The 15,528-nt window shown below is 25.3% G+C and overlaps 1 protein-coding gene across 1 annotated transcript in view; it reads left to right on the top strand.

The window, feature by feature from the left end:
* LOC122511113 (Krueppel-like factor 6) overlaps nucleotides 1–15,528 on the top strand; it is a 345,643-nt gene that overhangs the window by 319,923 nt on the left and 10,192 nt on the right. The window contains exon 6 of the mRNA XM_043626172.1: nucleotides 1,118–1,344. Within this exon, the coding sequence (XP_043482107.1) occupies nucleotides 1,118–1,344 (227 nt within the window). The remainder of the gene's footprint in view (nucleotides 1–1,117; nucleotides 1,345–15,528) is intronic.

Genomic DNA, 15,528 nt, shown 5'->3' with positions numbered 1-15,528 from the left:
ATTTGGAAAAAGAAGAAAAATATTTGCACAATTCCTATTTTTAATCTTATTTTTGGAACAGCATTTTCCACAGGAATTAAGACATTCAAAAGTTTTTCAAATTCAAACCTTTTTTAAATTAAACAACTTATAAAAGTATTTTTATAAAACATGAAGATATCGATTGCTCCAAGTCAAAGACTCGGAGTGATCGATTTCTTCATGTTTTTTAATAATTAAAGATGATCGAGTGATAAAATAATTATTTTAAATTATAATATATTTACTGTAACTACTTAAAAATTATTTTCATCATTTTAATTTAATTATTATTTTCTAGAAATTTAAATTAATTTTTTATGAAAATAATAATTGAATTTCTTAAAGAAATTTTTATGATTTATGAAAATAATTGAATTTCTGTGAAATTTTTATTATTTATAAAAATAATTAACGGCATGCATACAATTTTATTAGAATTTTTTTTTAAATAATTGAATTCTTTTTGGGAAATTTTATTAAAATAGTAAATATTGAAAACCATTGAAATTAGAAAAATGCATTTTATTTTTAAAAATAATTGAAATTAGGACAAGAATTTTTTTGACATTTATGAAAATAATTGAACTTTGAAGAAGAATTTTGTTATTTTATAAAGATAATTTTGATTTTTACGAGAATTTTTTTTAAATTTTAAACATAATTGAATTTTATAAGAAGAATTTTTTTTTTTTTTGTAAATAATTGAATTTCTGCAATTATTTGTAATTTCTCCAAAATTGAATTTTATTAGTGTTTTTAACAAAACTTTTAATTACAAATTTTTTAAATTCTATTATTTTTAAAATTGCTAATTTTATTTAAAAAAGGTTGTAAGAATTGTTGCTTGTTAATAATTAAAATAACAATCTTAAATTAGATTAAAAGTCGAAAAAGAAAATCCAATCCTATTTAAATAATTCTATTTAAATAGGGGGTTAAAAGAACCTAAATAAATAAAAACCTAAATGAATACAGTAAATAAAAAAAAATTAAATAAATTAAATTGAATAACATGAATTTAAAATAAATAAATATTGAATTTTTTTGACGCAGTTAGGTAAAAAATTGTGAAATGAAATTTGTTTTTTCCTGGCAGATTAATCTCGGTGGCAACAAACGGTTTTCCAACTGTCGCGAGCACGCAACATGCACATGTTGGAACGGCACCAGTTCCATCCGCGGTTGCGAACAGGCATCATGCAAGAAGTCACGAACACAGTCCACCGGACACTAAACGCAGGATACACAAGTGTCAGTTTCCTGGATGTAAAAAAGTCTATACCAAAAGTTCGCATCTCAAAGCGCACCAGAGGACGCACACAGGTAAGTGACTTGATTCAAAAAATGTCCCTCGGGGCTATTTCATATATTCTTTCCACTGCCGCCCCCCCTCCCTCCTTTTTTCTTTTTTTCACATTTTACTTTTTTTTATACATTCCTCTATATGTATACATACACAGCCATTATCTAAAAAATCCTCGAAAGCATTTTATACGATAGCTTTTAATGACCCTTTTTAAAAATCGATATTTGATTCTCCAATTACAAAAATAAAAATGACCCATATTTGCGGATTTTCGTTTGTAATCAAAAAAATTCTTATCATCTCTGTATCTACCAAACCAATGATTTTATTTTATTCTTTGATTTTTATTGAAAATTGTTCAAGTTTGCAAAAAGGGAAATAAGAAAGGAACGAAGGAAAGAAAGAATGATATAGAAAAAGAGAAGAAATACATAAAAATTACATATGTATGTTTAGGAAAATGGGGGGGGGGGTAAAAATTTATATAACTCTCGATAAGACGATTGACTCCTATGTTTTTTTTTTTTTCTCTAAAGTAGATTGAAGAGAATTTTCGATCTTGGATGTAATGATAATAATCCTCGTAAAAGCGTAAGAAAAACAAACATTTAAACGACACTTTATGAATGGGAGAAAAGGGCAAAAGTTTCTCACACCAAAATAAGGTTACTCGTAGAAAAGTCAATTTCGTTAATATTCTCGTAAAAGAGAAACTCTCGAGGAAAATATTTTCGTAAATTTTCAATCCATTCGACTATTAATATAAACTTTGAAATTTGACAAAATTAAATTACAATTATTTTTTATTGCCTGGCAGAAATTGTGAGGATTATTATTAGGGAGGGAATAATAAAAATAAGTAAATAATTAATTTATAATTTAATTTAAATAATTAATTTTTTTTTCGTATCCTCGTAATATTTTCTTTATTAATGCATTTTTTTTGCATAAATTTGTTTTCAAAAAATTTTAAATTCAAATCAGAAACATTCTCGCTCGGTTTTAAAAACACAAAATGTCCAAAGAGAAGATTATCATTATCCCGAATAATGCTGGAACCTAATGTAGAATTTATGTTATGTACACAAAAAGTTGTTACATAAAGCTTGAACATTGGTGTTTTTAATTGGATTTTGTTATCAGACGCGCGTGTGTTTATGTGTGTCGCGCTATATATAGATAAACAGACACAAACAAACACACACACACACACACACACATGTTTATATATGTATACGCACAGTATTTATTTCATAATGTGAAAATATAAACGATGACGTAAGCTGAGAGATTATCCGTTGAATCGCGGACAAGGAAAATCTTGTATTCGTGCGCGACCCTTTTCAAGTGTAAATAGCGTTGCATAATTAATCAAAAAGTTGAATCGAAAAGGGAAACTCGGTCGGGTTTCCCGTTGGTTATAAGTAAAGGTTTCGCGAGGAGCACGTACATGTAAGAGGATTTGCCAGTGGTTGTCGTTAGGCAAAGGAAGACAAACGCGGTAATAATGGCCATCCCTGTTAGCTGGGAGTTAGTAAAATCCTTCGGTCCTAGTGAGAAGAAGGGTGAAACTTCTCAATATACATATATATTTACTGTATATGCTGTACTGAAAATTAGGAGAGGAAATTTCACGTATTATAAAGCGTAATTTTCAAATTGATGATTAATGTTTATCGTATTTAAATCGTAATTATCTGCTTGACCGAAACAGAGATTTTGTTTTTTTATTTGACTATTTTGTTACTATTGGGTTATACTATTATACTATTACTATTATTAATACTATTATTATTATTATTACATTTATTTTTTCACTTTGTTTATTGTTTTTAATTTTATTCCTTATTTATTTATTTAGTGTCAATTATTATTTACTGAATAAGTGTCACTGAGGGTCCTACCTTGACTAAGGTCCAACCCTGACTACGTTCCCTTATTAATTAGGTAAATAATAATTTACTTATAATTAATATTAAATACATACCTAAATAATAATTCACTTATAAATAATATTAGTTCGATAAATAGAAATTTTATTCATAATAATAATTTAGGTGAATTATTAAGTTACTTACTTAATAATTAACCTAAACTAATATTTTAGGGCTGCTACGCAACCTGAAAACTTGGAAATGTAAGGGAATTTCATAAACCTTGAAAAAACCTAGAAATTCTGGAAATTTTGATCGAAATCCTGGAAAATTGTTGTATTCTAAAGTTATTGTGTTTATTCTTGAAATTTAATTGAAGCAATTACAAATGATTACAGAAATTCAATTATTTTCAAATGTATTAAAATTCTTCTTAGAAATTCAATTATTTTCGAAAATTTTAATAAAATTCTTGGCAAAATTTTAATTATTTTCAAAAACTATCCTCAATTTTAATGATTTTTAATATCTACAACATTAATAAAAATTTCTAAAAGAATTCAATTAGTTAAAACATTTTTTAGTAAAATTCTACGCAAACATTTTTATTATTTTCATAAATAATAAAAATTTCCCAGGAATTCAATTATTTAAAAATTATTTTTATAAATAATAAAACTCATTGCAGACTTTCAATTATTTTCAAATACAATTTTAATGGAATTCCTCGAAAAATGTAATTCTTAAATGATCCTAAAGTTCTGAACGTTCAAATGAACGAAATTGATTTATTTCTTCTTTAAATTCAATTTTGATTACAATCATTTTGAGTCACTATTAAAAAAATTAATTTTTAAAGTTTTTAAACGTAGAATCTAAGTTTTAAATTTTCATTCGAATCAGTAATTTATGAAAATATTTTTAATATAAAATATTTCGTTCATTTGAACGTTCAAAACTTGTGGATCATATTCTTAAAAATTTTATTAAAATTTATCAAAGAAATTCAATACGTTTAAAAACCTTTGTCTATATTTTAAAAATGTTTAATGAAATTCTTTGAAACAATTTAATTTCTTTGAATATAATTTCAATTCGTAGAAATTTAAATAATTTCAAAAAATTGTCAAAATTCAATTATTTTAATTTTATAAATGTTAAATTATTTTAAAATTTTCCAAAAGAATTCAATTATTTAAAAATAAATTCTAATAAAATTCGTCTCTAGAATTCCATTATTTTCCAAAGTTATAAAATTCTTCACAAAAATTCAATTATGTTGAAAAATTTATAAAAATTCTAGTCAAAATTTTAATTATCTATATAAATAATAAAATTTTGCTCCGAAATTCAATTATTTTCAAAAATTTTAATAAAATTATTGTCAGAATTTCAATTATTTTTAATACAATTTTCATCAAATTTCTCGAAAAATAAAATTATTCTTCAAAAATTTATTAAAAGTTGTCAAGAGAATTTAATTATTTAAAAATTTGATGATAAAATTCTTTATGAAAATTCTATTTTAAGAAACATTCAATTATTTAATAAAATATTTATTTTTGTATTTAAATAATTGAATTCTCGTAGAATTTCCTAATAAAAAATTGATTTAAAAATGAATTTCAGTGAAAATCTTAGATAATAATTGAATATTAACCCTTTGAGGACCAAATTTTTTCTTAAAACATCGCTATTTTTTATTTTTAAGCAATTTTTTCAGGGAAAATTACTGAAGCTTTTTATTTGAAGACCAATATCTGTCATACGAAATTTTTCAGACTATGTGAAAATTATTGTTTCAATATTCAGTTTTAAAAATTAAGAAACTTATGCACGAGTTAATAAAAAAATGTTCATGTTGCCTGAAAGCAACACTGGTCCTCAAAGGGTTAAAAGCAATATGAATTTTTAGAAATAATTGAATTTTGAAAAGGTTACAAATTAAAATCTTTAAAAATTTAAATATTTCATACTTTTAATGAAAAAATGACTTTTAAAATGACTTTTAATGTCTATGAAAAAGTTTAATTGAATTTTTAAAAAAATTATTTGAATTTTTTATTTTCTAATACATATTTAATTGAAGAATATCCGAATAGTCGAAATTTCGTAAAATTAAATTGTAAACAAATGGGTTTGAAAATTCTCAAAAAACTTTTTCAAAAATTATTAAAAATAATTAATTTAAAGAAGAATTTTAGTTAAAATCAGAATATTCTTGAGGGTCAAGTAAAAAGTGAAAATTTTGTCTGGAAATCAGGGAAACGTTTCAAATTAAAATCTTTGAAAATTTGAACTGTTCATACTTTTAATTAAGAATTCTGTACAACTAATTTTTTTTAAAGTTTAATTGAATTTTTTTTAAAAATATTTCAAGTTTTTCTTTTCTAATATATTTAATTGAAGAATGTCAGAATAATCGAAATTTTGTGAAATTCAATTTTATACACAAAAGGATTAAAAAATTTTCGAAGCACTTTTTCAAAAATTATTAAAAAACAATTGACTTAAAGAAGAATTTTAGTTGAAAATTCTTAAAATGAATAATAATCGAAATTATGGAAATAATTTTTGAAGAAGTTACAATAACAAACTAGCAAGTTTTAATTATTATAAATCAGGGAAAAAGTCAAAGTTTTGTCTGGAAATCAGGAAGTTATTTAATTTGGTAAAATATACTCCCTAAATTTTAATTAGTAAAAATATTTACTAATTTGAATTAGTAACTGACTTTTTGCTTTTGAATTAGTAAATTTTACTAATAAATTAGTAAAAAATTACTAAAATTTCGTAGTAAAATTTACTAATTCAAAAGCAAAAAGTCAGTGAATAATTTAAATTAGTAAACATTTTTACTAATTTAAATTTAGAGAGTAAATGTAGTTTCAAAAACATGGGAAAATTCAGTTTTTAACCTGGAAAACCTGTAAAAGTAAGGAAATTTAAAAAGAGCAAAAGCGTAGCAACCTTGTGTTAGGTAAATAATAATTTACACAGAAATAATAAAAAAAGATAAATAATATAAATATTATAAAATAAATAATAACGATAATTAATATACAAATTAATTAGATGCATTCACATGATAATAAGTTAAACGTTTGTAATTATTGGATCCAAGCAAATATTGTGTATGCCGCACAGTCAAACCAGAGAAGCATAAGACAAAGATATCCATCTTCTCTCTGTGTACATCAAAGATTAAGAAACATTAGTCTAATTGGCACAAGATACTGAGAGAGCGAGAGAGAGAGAGAGAGTGGTATTTGGATTTTGGGCAAAACAGAGAATTAATCTATATATACAACTAGTTAAATTGAGAATTAGATACTAGCGGAATATTGCTTTCAATTACGATTGACAAGCACTTAATAGGATTGCAAAAGGGATTTTCTCAGTTTAAGATATCGTGGTTTAAAGGATATCGTTTGGTTTACCCTAGAAAATATATTAAAACAATTGTTTGGAAAGGATTTTTTTTTATCATTTCTTAAAATTCTATTTTGAGTGGGCAAAAGTGAAAAATATTTTCTTTTTTTGTTCATTGAATTCGTAACGAAACTTTCAGTTGCCCGGCTTCTATGGCCTTGAAGATGAGATCCGGCTCGTTTCGTCTGATCCTCAACGACCTCCTCAGGCTCAACGGTGAAATTCGATTCGCCTTGAGATCAAAGTATTTCATCCATCTTCGTGTAGTTACTGTTACGAAGCACTCTCAGCGAATTTCCATCCCTCAGTTCTTGCTCTGCTTCTTCGTCTTCTACTTATTTTTCTTATATTTCTCCTTCTTCTTCTTCTTCTTTTTCTTTTTCTTTTTCTACTTGATTTTCCTCTTTCTTTTTTATTTCTCTCTGATTTATTTTGACAGTGGGAAAAAAATCCCGATAAACGATTTAGAAACATGCAAACTAACAGATTTTTTTGCTGGCTTTTTTGTTTCTTAACTTTTTTTAATAATTTTTCGTTTTAAATATTTTCAATTTGAAAATTAATCTATTGAAAATCATCGAATTATTGCAAAAAATTTGATATCAATAGAATTTTTTCGAAAAATTTTATTATTTAGGAAAATTTGTTAAAATTTTTAAAAATTCTAATTAAATTCTTTTTAAAGATTTTCTTTGAATTTTTTTTTTAAATAATGAAGTTTTTTTGAATTTTATGAACAATTTGTTTCAAGTTTTTAAAATAATCGTATTTGTTAAAAATTGAAATTAAACATTTAATTATTGAATTTTATTAAAATTTTAAAAAGTAATTAAATTATTTTAAAAATTTTTATAACTTATTAAGAAAAAAATTGAATTCTTTCGTGGAATTTTTTTGATAATAATTGAATTTTTGCAAAAAATTTTACTATTTATAAATATAATTGAATTTTTCATAAGAATTTTGATTATTAAGAAATATAATTGAATTATTCGAAGAATTTATAAAAATTTTGTAATATAATTGAATTCTTTTAAAATATTTTATAACAAATTAAAAAAAATTGAATTCTTTCGTAAAACTTTTTTAAAAATAATTGAATTTTTGCAAAAATTTTATAACAAATTAAGAAAAAAATTAATTTCTTTCGTGAAATTTTCTTTAAAATAATTGAATTTTTTCAAAGAATATTACTATTTATAAATATAATTGAATTTTTTCGAAGGATTTATAAAAATGTTAAAAAATAATTGAATTCTTTTAAAATATTTTATAACAAATAAAATTAAATTCTTTCGTAAAATTTTTTTTTTAAATAATTAAATGTTTGCAAATATTTTACTATTTAAAAAAATAAATAAATTGTTTCGAAGGATTTATTAAAATTCTAGAAAATAATTGTATTCTTTCGTGAAATTTTATTAAAATTTTGTTTAAAAATAATTGAATTTTTACAAAAAAATTTTCTATTTATGAAAATAATTGAATTCTTGTCAAGAATTTTATTAAAATTTTTGATATTAATAAACAAGAATAATTAATAAGTAAATTTAGTTAATAATTGAATTTTGTAAAGTTTAAATATGAAATTATTTAAAAATTCATATTTGAAAATTAACAAACTTGTGATTTGCATAACAATAATAAACTGCATATCACGTTCCGCGCGCTTAACATTTGCTAGTTAATAAATAATTATTAATGAACGAACATAAAATAATATTCTTCCAGGTTGTTGAATTTCAAAAAGGTTTGAATTTAAAATTTTCGAAAATATTTATTCCTATGGAAAAATAAAAGTGATTGAATATTAATTAAAAAATAAAGTTATTAATGTTTTCGAATAATTATACAATCAATTCGAGTCCAATTATAAATTTCCTCAAAATAAAATATTGTCCATAGAAAAAACAAATTCGAGTATTAAAAATAACAAATAAGAAGGGGGAAAAAAGAGAGTAATTACGATTTTATCTCGAGGATTTATAAGTCTAATTAGTTCGATATTGAAAAGCAGTTTGCGTTACTGTTTCCATTTTATCGACTTGTTGAGACAATACAAAAGGAAACTCTACCTCCCTTCCCCCCTGGCCGCCACACTACACCCTTCTCTCTCTATCTCTCTTTATTTTTATTTCCTTTTCAAAAGGCGCGCACAACTAGAATTCCCATTTATTGAAATCGGATTATTTCGAAAGCCAGGAAGAACCCAATTTGCTTTCCGACAATGGGAACTGTAACCACAGACTGATGAACGTTATCCTCAAAGAATTTTAAAGCCCGAACGCAATATTACCGAGTGTTACATTATTCTCTCTCTTCATAATTCACGATTTTCTTATTCGCGGTCTTTGTGGTAGACGACAGTGGTGACGGAACTATAATTAAGGGAATCCCCCAACTCTTCTAGAGGGGTATAGAATAGTTATCTCTCTCCTTATCTCTCCCTCTCTCTTCTTTTTTCCTTTCTCTTCTCTTATTTCCTTCTCTCTCTGTTATTTTCTTCTTTTTTCCTCTCCTCTCTTATTTCTCTATTCCCTTCGTTTCTTTTTTATCTCTCTCTCTTCTTTTTTCCTCTTTTCTTTCTTATTTCTCTACCTCCCTTTCTTCTTTTTTCCTCTCTTCTCTCTTATTTCTCTCTCTCTCTCTCTCTCGTCCGTTTTTCTTTTTTCTTTTTTTATTTATTTATTCATTAACGAGAGATTCTTTCTTCTCTCTCTCTCTCTCCCTTCCTCTCTTTTGCTTCCTCGTGCAGGAAGCTTTGTTCTTCCCTCTTTCCTCTCCTATTTCTGTTTCTATCGCCCCCCCCTTTTTTTTCTATATATACTCATCTTCAACCCTTTTTCTTTTTCAAACATATTTTTTTCTTCTTCCGTGTTCGCGCTAAGCCATGGATATCTTTACAGGTATTTTCGATTTTTCTCGCTAGAAAGAATAGAGAAGGCAAGGGACTTTGCGTTCGTTATATAGACACATCCCTTGTGCCATTTCTCAACGTTCACTGACCCCGTGAACTCAATTTGTCGATAAAGATATTATCTCTGAGCAATTATTGATAAATCTTGAGAGTATATATCGTACTCAATATTCTCTATGTGGAGAAGAGGGAAAAAAAATTGTTTGACTCCTTTTTTTTTTTTATTAATACAATGTAAAATAATTTTCTATTTGCTCTATTAATAATTTTATGCTAATTAGATAGTAGAGTGCAATTTTCTTTTATTTATAAAGTGTATTTTTGTTACAGTAAAATACTTTTTTTGTATTGAAAACAATATTATTTCTGACTGAAATACTTTTTACTTTTTACTTGGATTTTTCTTTCTTTTTTCAAAACTTAAACTTTTTAATCAAAAAACTGTAGTTTTAGTGAGACGAAATAGATTTTTAAAAGTATAAAAAAGAGTACAGAGAGTGGTTTAGTTAAAAAATCAGTTTTTAAGTAGAAAATGTAGTCAGACAAAATATAATTTTAGAGTGGAAAAGGAATAATCCCTTTTTAAGTAGAAAATCTAGTTTTAGTCAGACATAATATAGTTATTAGGTAGAGAAGATAGTTAAGTTACAATAAATCGGTTTTTATGTAGGAAAAATATTTTTAATACGATAGAATAGCTTCTCGAGTAAAAAGAATTAGTTTAGTTAACAAAAAATTAATTATAAGTGGAACAAATAGTTTTAGTCAGACAATAATAAATTTTAAAGAAGAAATTTTACTCTCTAAATCTGAATCAGCGATAAGTATGCCACTATTTCAATTAGCGTATATACGCTGTGAATTAGTGAAATTTCACTAAATAATCAGTGAAACTTCACTGATTAATTAGCGCATATACGCTGTTTTAAAATAGTGGCATACTTATCGCTGAGAATCAGTGAAATTTCGCTGATTCAGATTTAGAGAGTAGTTTTTGTCATGTAGAATTCAATTTTTGAAGAAAATGGTAGTTTCTTTACAAAAATGATCTCTTGAGTAGCAAATTTGGTTTACTTAAACATAATACCTTTTTTAATTTAAGAGGCAACTTCAGTTAGACAGAAGTCAATTTTTAAGTAGAAAATCTTATTTTAGTCAGACAACATACATTTTGTTTTTAATTAACAAAACATTACTTTTTAAGTAGAAAATACAGTTTCAGTCAGACAGAATATATTTTCAATGTAAATAAGGAGTTTAATTAGAAAAAATTAACTTCTAAAGTAGAAACGGAAGTTTTAGCCAGACAGAAAGTACTTTAGGGTCACAAAAAGTAGATTAAATAGAGAAAACTCACTTCCTAAGTAGAAAATATTCTCATTGACAGAACAAAATACACTATATAATTTTTAAAGAAATTCGTGAAAAAAAATTTTTTTTAAGTAGAAAATGTAATTTTAGTCAGACATAATATACTTTTAAAGTAACCAATTAAGTTGTTCAGTAGAAAATATCAGTAGTCAGATTGAATACACTAGGAATGTTTTAAGATTCTTTTTAGAAAGTAGAAAATCAGTTTTTAAGTAGAAAAAGCAAATATAGTCACACAGAATACACTTATAAAGTGAAAAAAAAAGTTTAATTCAACACAATTAAGTTTTTCAGTAGAAGACGTAATTCTAGTCGGACGGAATACACTTGTAAAGTAAAAAATTAGTTTAATTTAAAAGAATTAAGGTTTTCAGTAGAAAAGGCAGTTTCAGTCAGACGAAATACACTTATAAATTAAAAGAGTAGTTTAATTTAAAAGAATTAACTTTTTCAGTAGAAAAAGCCGTTTTAGTCAGACAAAATAGACTTTTAGGACAAAAAAGGAAATTGGGAAACACAAAAACCACTTTTTATGTAGAAAACAAGATTTTAGTCAGACATAATACATTTTTCTACGTTCATATCTGTAATAGAATAAATTTTACTTACGGAAATATCATTTTTTGAACAGAAAATCGAATTGTAGTTAGTCAGAAAACTTTGTAGCCTAAAAAAATATGAAACGTAGTAGATTTTAAGTAGAAAATCGAGTTTTAATCAGACGCAATACACTTTAGAATTAATAAAATAATTTTTAATTTCTTTACTCTTTTACAAAGTTTTCTAAAATTTCATTCCTCTCTTGTTAATTATTCTCCCAACATATTTATCAATTATGCAACCAATTTTCATGAAAATAATTTTTCCAGTACCACTTATTTTATCCTAACGAAGAGCGCCATTAAATATAATAAGAGATGCAATTAATGCACCAGGCTTTGCGCAATAGAAAATTGATTAAACATTATATTTGGCTGGCATCAGGTGTCAAGATGAGAAGCGAGCCTGGAAAAGGTGAAAAACAAGGGCAAGCCTCGATAGTGGATTATATACACGTCGACACGATATAGGGTGAAAAGGGGGGGTGAAAGAGTATAAGAGCGAGAGAGAGAGAGAGAGAGAAAGCACCTGTATTTAAAGCCTGCATTAACGTTTGCACCCATGTTGTCACACGAGAACCATCTATACATATAGGAAATAAAGTGGCATGTGTGCGAGTATACTGGCAGATATAATACAATGTACGCTCGCTCGTCGCGCATTTTATCACCGCATAATGGCCCCCGGCGGTTCGTTGCCTGCTATGTAATAAAGCCATATTAAACAAGACGGCTTAACGCTTTAGCCCCTCCGTTCTCGGGTACCTCATTCCCCCTTTTTGCTTACATAACGACATGGACTACGCTTGGACACTGAAAAGCTTGACCACTTTCGTCTCGATACACTCACACACACAAAATATTTATGTATATATATAGATGTCCCCTTTTATCATTCACCAAAAATCAAATGCCCTTGGCCAGCTTGTTTCTATTCGCCGTATGGCTTTTATTTCTACACATATACACACACTCACATAGAAAGTATATTTCGAGAAACGATTCTTCATTCTCCTTTTCAATCCATGCCAATGGCAATATAATATTTTTCCAGACAAAAAAAAAGAGAAGGAAAAAAAAAATACTCCGAATGGAATGGTTTTGTATCGCATGCATTATTAAAGGGATATATGTATATCTTCTCCCTGAGGAAAATAGGGATTTGCTCAAGTTTTTCAAGATTTATATATTCAAGCTTTACTCCGCATGAGAAAAGTGAGGTGAATATACACACACACTTTTCCGTGTGGCAAAATGAAAACAAAAAAAAAAAAAAAAAAAAAAAGAAATTCGTATTTAATGATGATGAATGTGAAAATATTGCCGTTTAGATTCGTTAAGTTTTTTACTTGGTTTGGGAAGGAAAAAAATTTGTTGAGAATGTGACAAAAATTTGAAAAAATGAAATATAGAGGAGGTTGAAAAATAAAATAGCGAAAGAAGAAAATTTAGATGTTTTTTAAAATGTTAAGAAATAAAGTTATATTCATAGTTTGATAAATATTTAGAGGGAAGAAGATAGTTTAGTTGCGGAATGATGAGTTTTTAAAGTAGAAACATTCAGTTTTAGTCAGACAAAATCGACATTGAATGTAAAAAATGTTATTTTATTTAAAAAATTGATTTTTAAGTAGAAAATCTCGTTTTAGTCAGACAAAATGCACATTGAATGTAAAGAAGTCAATTTAATTAAAAAAATTGATCTTTTTGTAGAAAAGCTAGTTTTATTTTATTTTAAGTAAAAATAGTAAATTTAGTTCAAAAAACTTCTCTTTCAAGTAGAAAATCTAGTTTTAGACAGACAAAATCCACATTGAATGTAAAAAATGTCAATTTAATTCAAAAAATTGATCTTTTAGTATAAAATATACTTTTAGTCAGACAAAATAAACGTTCAATGTAAAAAAAGTTAATTTAGTTAAAAGAACTGACCTTTCAGTAGAAAATCTAGTCTTAGTCAGACAAAATTAATAATTAAATATTAAATGAAAAAAAAGTCAATTTAATTCAAAAAATTTATATTTTAGTAGAAAATCTATTTTTATTCAGACAAAAGAAACGTTCAAAGTTAAAAAATGTTATTTTATTCAAAATATTGATCGTTAAGTAAAAAATCTATTTTTAGTTAGACAAAATGCACGTTGAATGTAAAAAAGTCAATTTAATTTAAAAAATTGATCTTTTTTGTAGAAAAGCTAGTTTTATTCAGAGAGATTAAACATTTTAAGTAAAAATAGTAAATTGAGTTCAAAAAATTTCTCTTTCAGTAGAAAATCTAGTTTTAGTCAGACAAAATCCACATTAAATATATATGTAAAATGTCAATTCAATTTAAAAAATTAATATTTTAGTATAAAATCTACTTTTAGTCAGACAAAATTTGGAAAGAAAGTCAATTTAATTCAAAAAAGTGATCTTTTAGTACAAAATCAATTTTTAGTCAGACAAAAAAAAAATTTCAAGTAAAAAAAGTTTAATTTAGTTTAAAAAGTTCCTCTTTCAGTAGAAAATCTAGTTTTAGTCAGACAAATGCACTTTGAAAGTAAAATGATAGTTAAATAAAAAATAGGCTTTTATGTAGAAAATCTAGTTCCAGTTGTGCAGAAAAGCTTCTAGAATTAAAATAATTTCATTGAATAAAAATGATTAATTTTTAAGTAGAAAATCTAGTTTTAGTCAGACAAAATACACATTTTAAGTCAAAATAGTTTACTGCCAAAAATTGATCTGTTAGTAGAAAAAAAATCTATATTTAGTTAGTCAAAAGACGCATAAAGTTGAAAAATTTTAATTAGGTAAAAAAATTTGTTTTTTAAGTGGAAAACATTATTTTAGTCAGACAAAATGAATATTTTAAATAAAGAAGACGATTTAATAAAACAAGAATTTCTCTTCAAGTAGAATATTTAGTTTTAATCAAACATAAAACGTTTTAAAGTACAAAAGATAGTTTAGTAAGGCAAAAATATATTTTTCAGTAGAATATATCGAAAATGACTAAAAATTGGCAATTTTTGTTTCACTTTTAAAAAGAGAAGAAAGAAGAATTTACAAAATAGACATTTTGTATATTAACTGAATGTTGAAGGCGATTTTTCTCTGGCTGAAGTATGCAAAAAGTCGAAGGGCCAAGGCTGGTATTGCGTCGATATGTCAGTCTGCCTTTTACAGGGCAACGTGTGTGCTCGTCGTCTTTGCATTTTATTAAGTCTGTCGGCATGCAGCGATATAGCATTTTCTTTCCATCATGTCAACGACCGTGGTACAACAAAAATTTACGACTCGAACTTAAAAAAAAAACCATATCAAAACTATCTCTTTCAATTTTGAATAAAGAATTCTCGAATCACTGTATTCTTTATATGAATGTTTTTTTTAATTTTTCTTCTACTTTTTTCTACTTTCTTCTACTTTTTTTCTACTTTCTTCTACTTTCTACTACTTTCTTCTACCATTTTTATTTTCATCTACTTTCTTTTACTTTATTCTGCTTTCTTCTCCTAATATTTATTCAATCTAAACTTTTTTTCTTCTACTAATACTGGAATATTTTTTTACGTTTTCCTACTATGGACCAAAAATAATTAAACTAAAATACAAAAGAAAAAAGGAAAGGAAAATATAAAACAAGAATAAAGAAACATATGACGAAAGAAAGGAAAATATTACGAAAAAAATAAAAAAATATAAAGAAAAGAATAGAAGAAAATATAAATAATAGAATAAAGAAAAGAGTAAAGGAAATACATAAACGAAAATATTTATTTCCTTCCATAATTTATCAGCATAAATGTACTGATTGTAAATGAGGTGTAAAATAAAAGAGCAATAAAATAAACTTCTTATTGAATATAAATAGTCGATTTATATAGCCATATCCATGTGGAATTAAATATATCAAGGTTTTTGAAAGATTAAAAAAGCAAAAGAAAAAAAAAATATCGATAAATCGGTATTACTCGTCTTGGTTTGGAGAGTATTGACTCTACTCACAGGCCATAAAATTTA

This window comes from Leptopilina heterotoma, unplaced genomic scaffold (assembly GCF_015476425.1).
Source record: "Leptopilina heterotoma isolate Lh14 unplaced genomic scaffold, ASM1547642v1 Lhet_80, whole genome shotgun sequence".
NCBI classification, from domain to species: domain Eukaryota; kingdom Metazoa; phylum Arthropoda; class Insecta; order Hymenoptera; family Figitidae; genus Leptopilina; species Leptopilina heterotoma.
The sequence above is the reverse complement of the archived record's forward strand: the minus strand, read 5'-3'. Positions and strand labels throughout refer to the sequence as shown.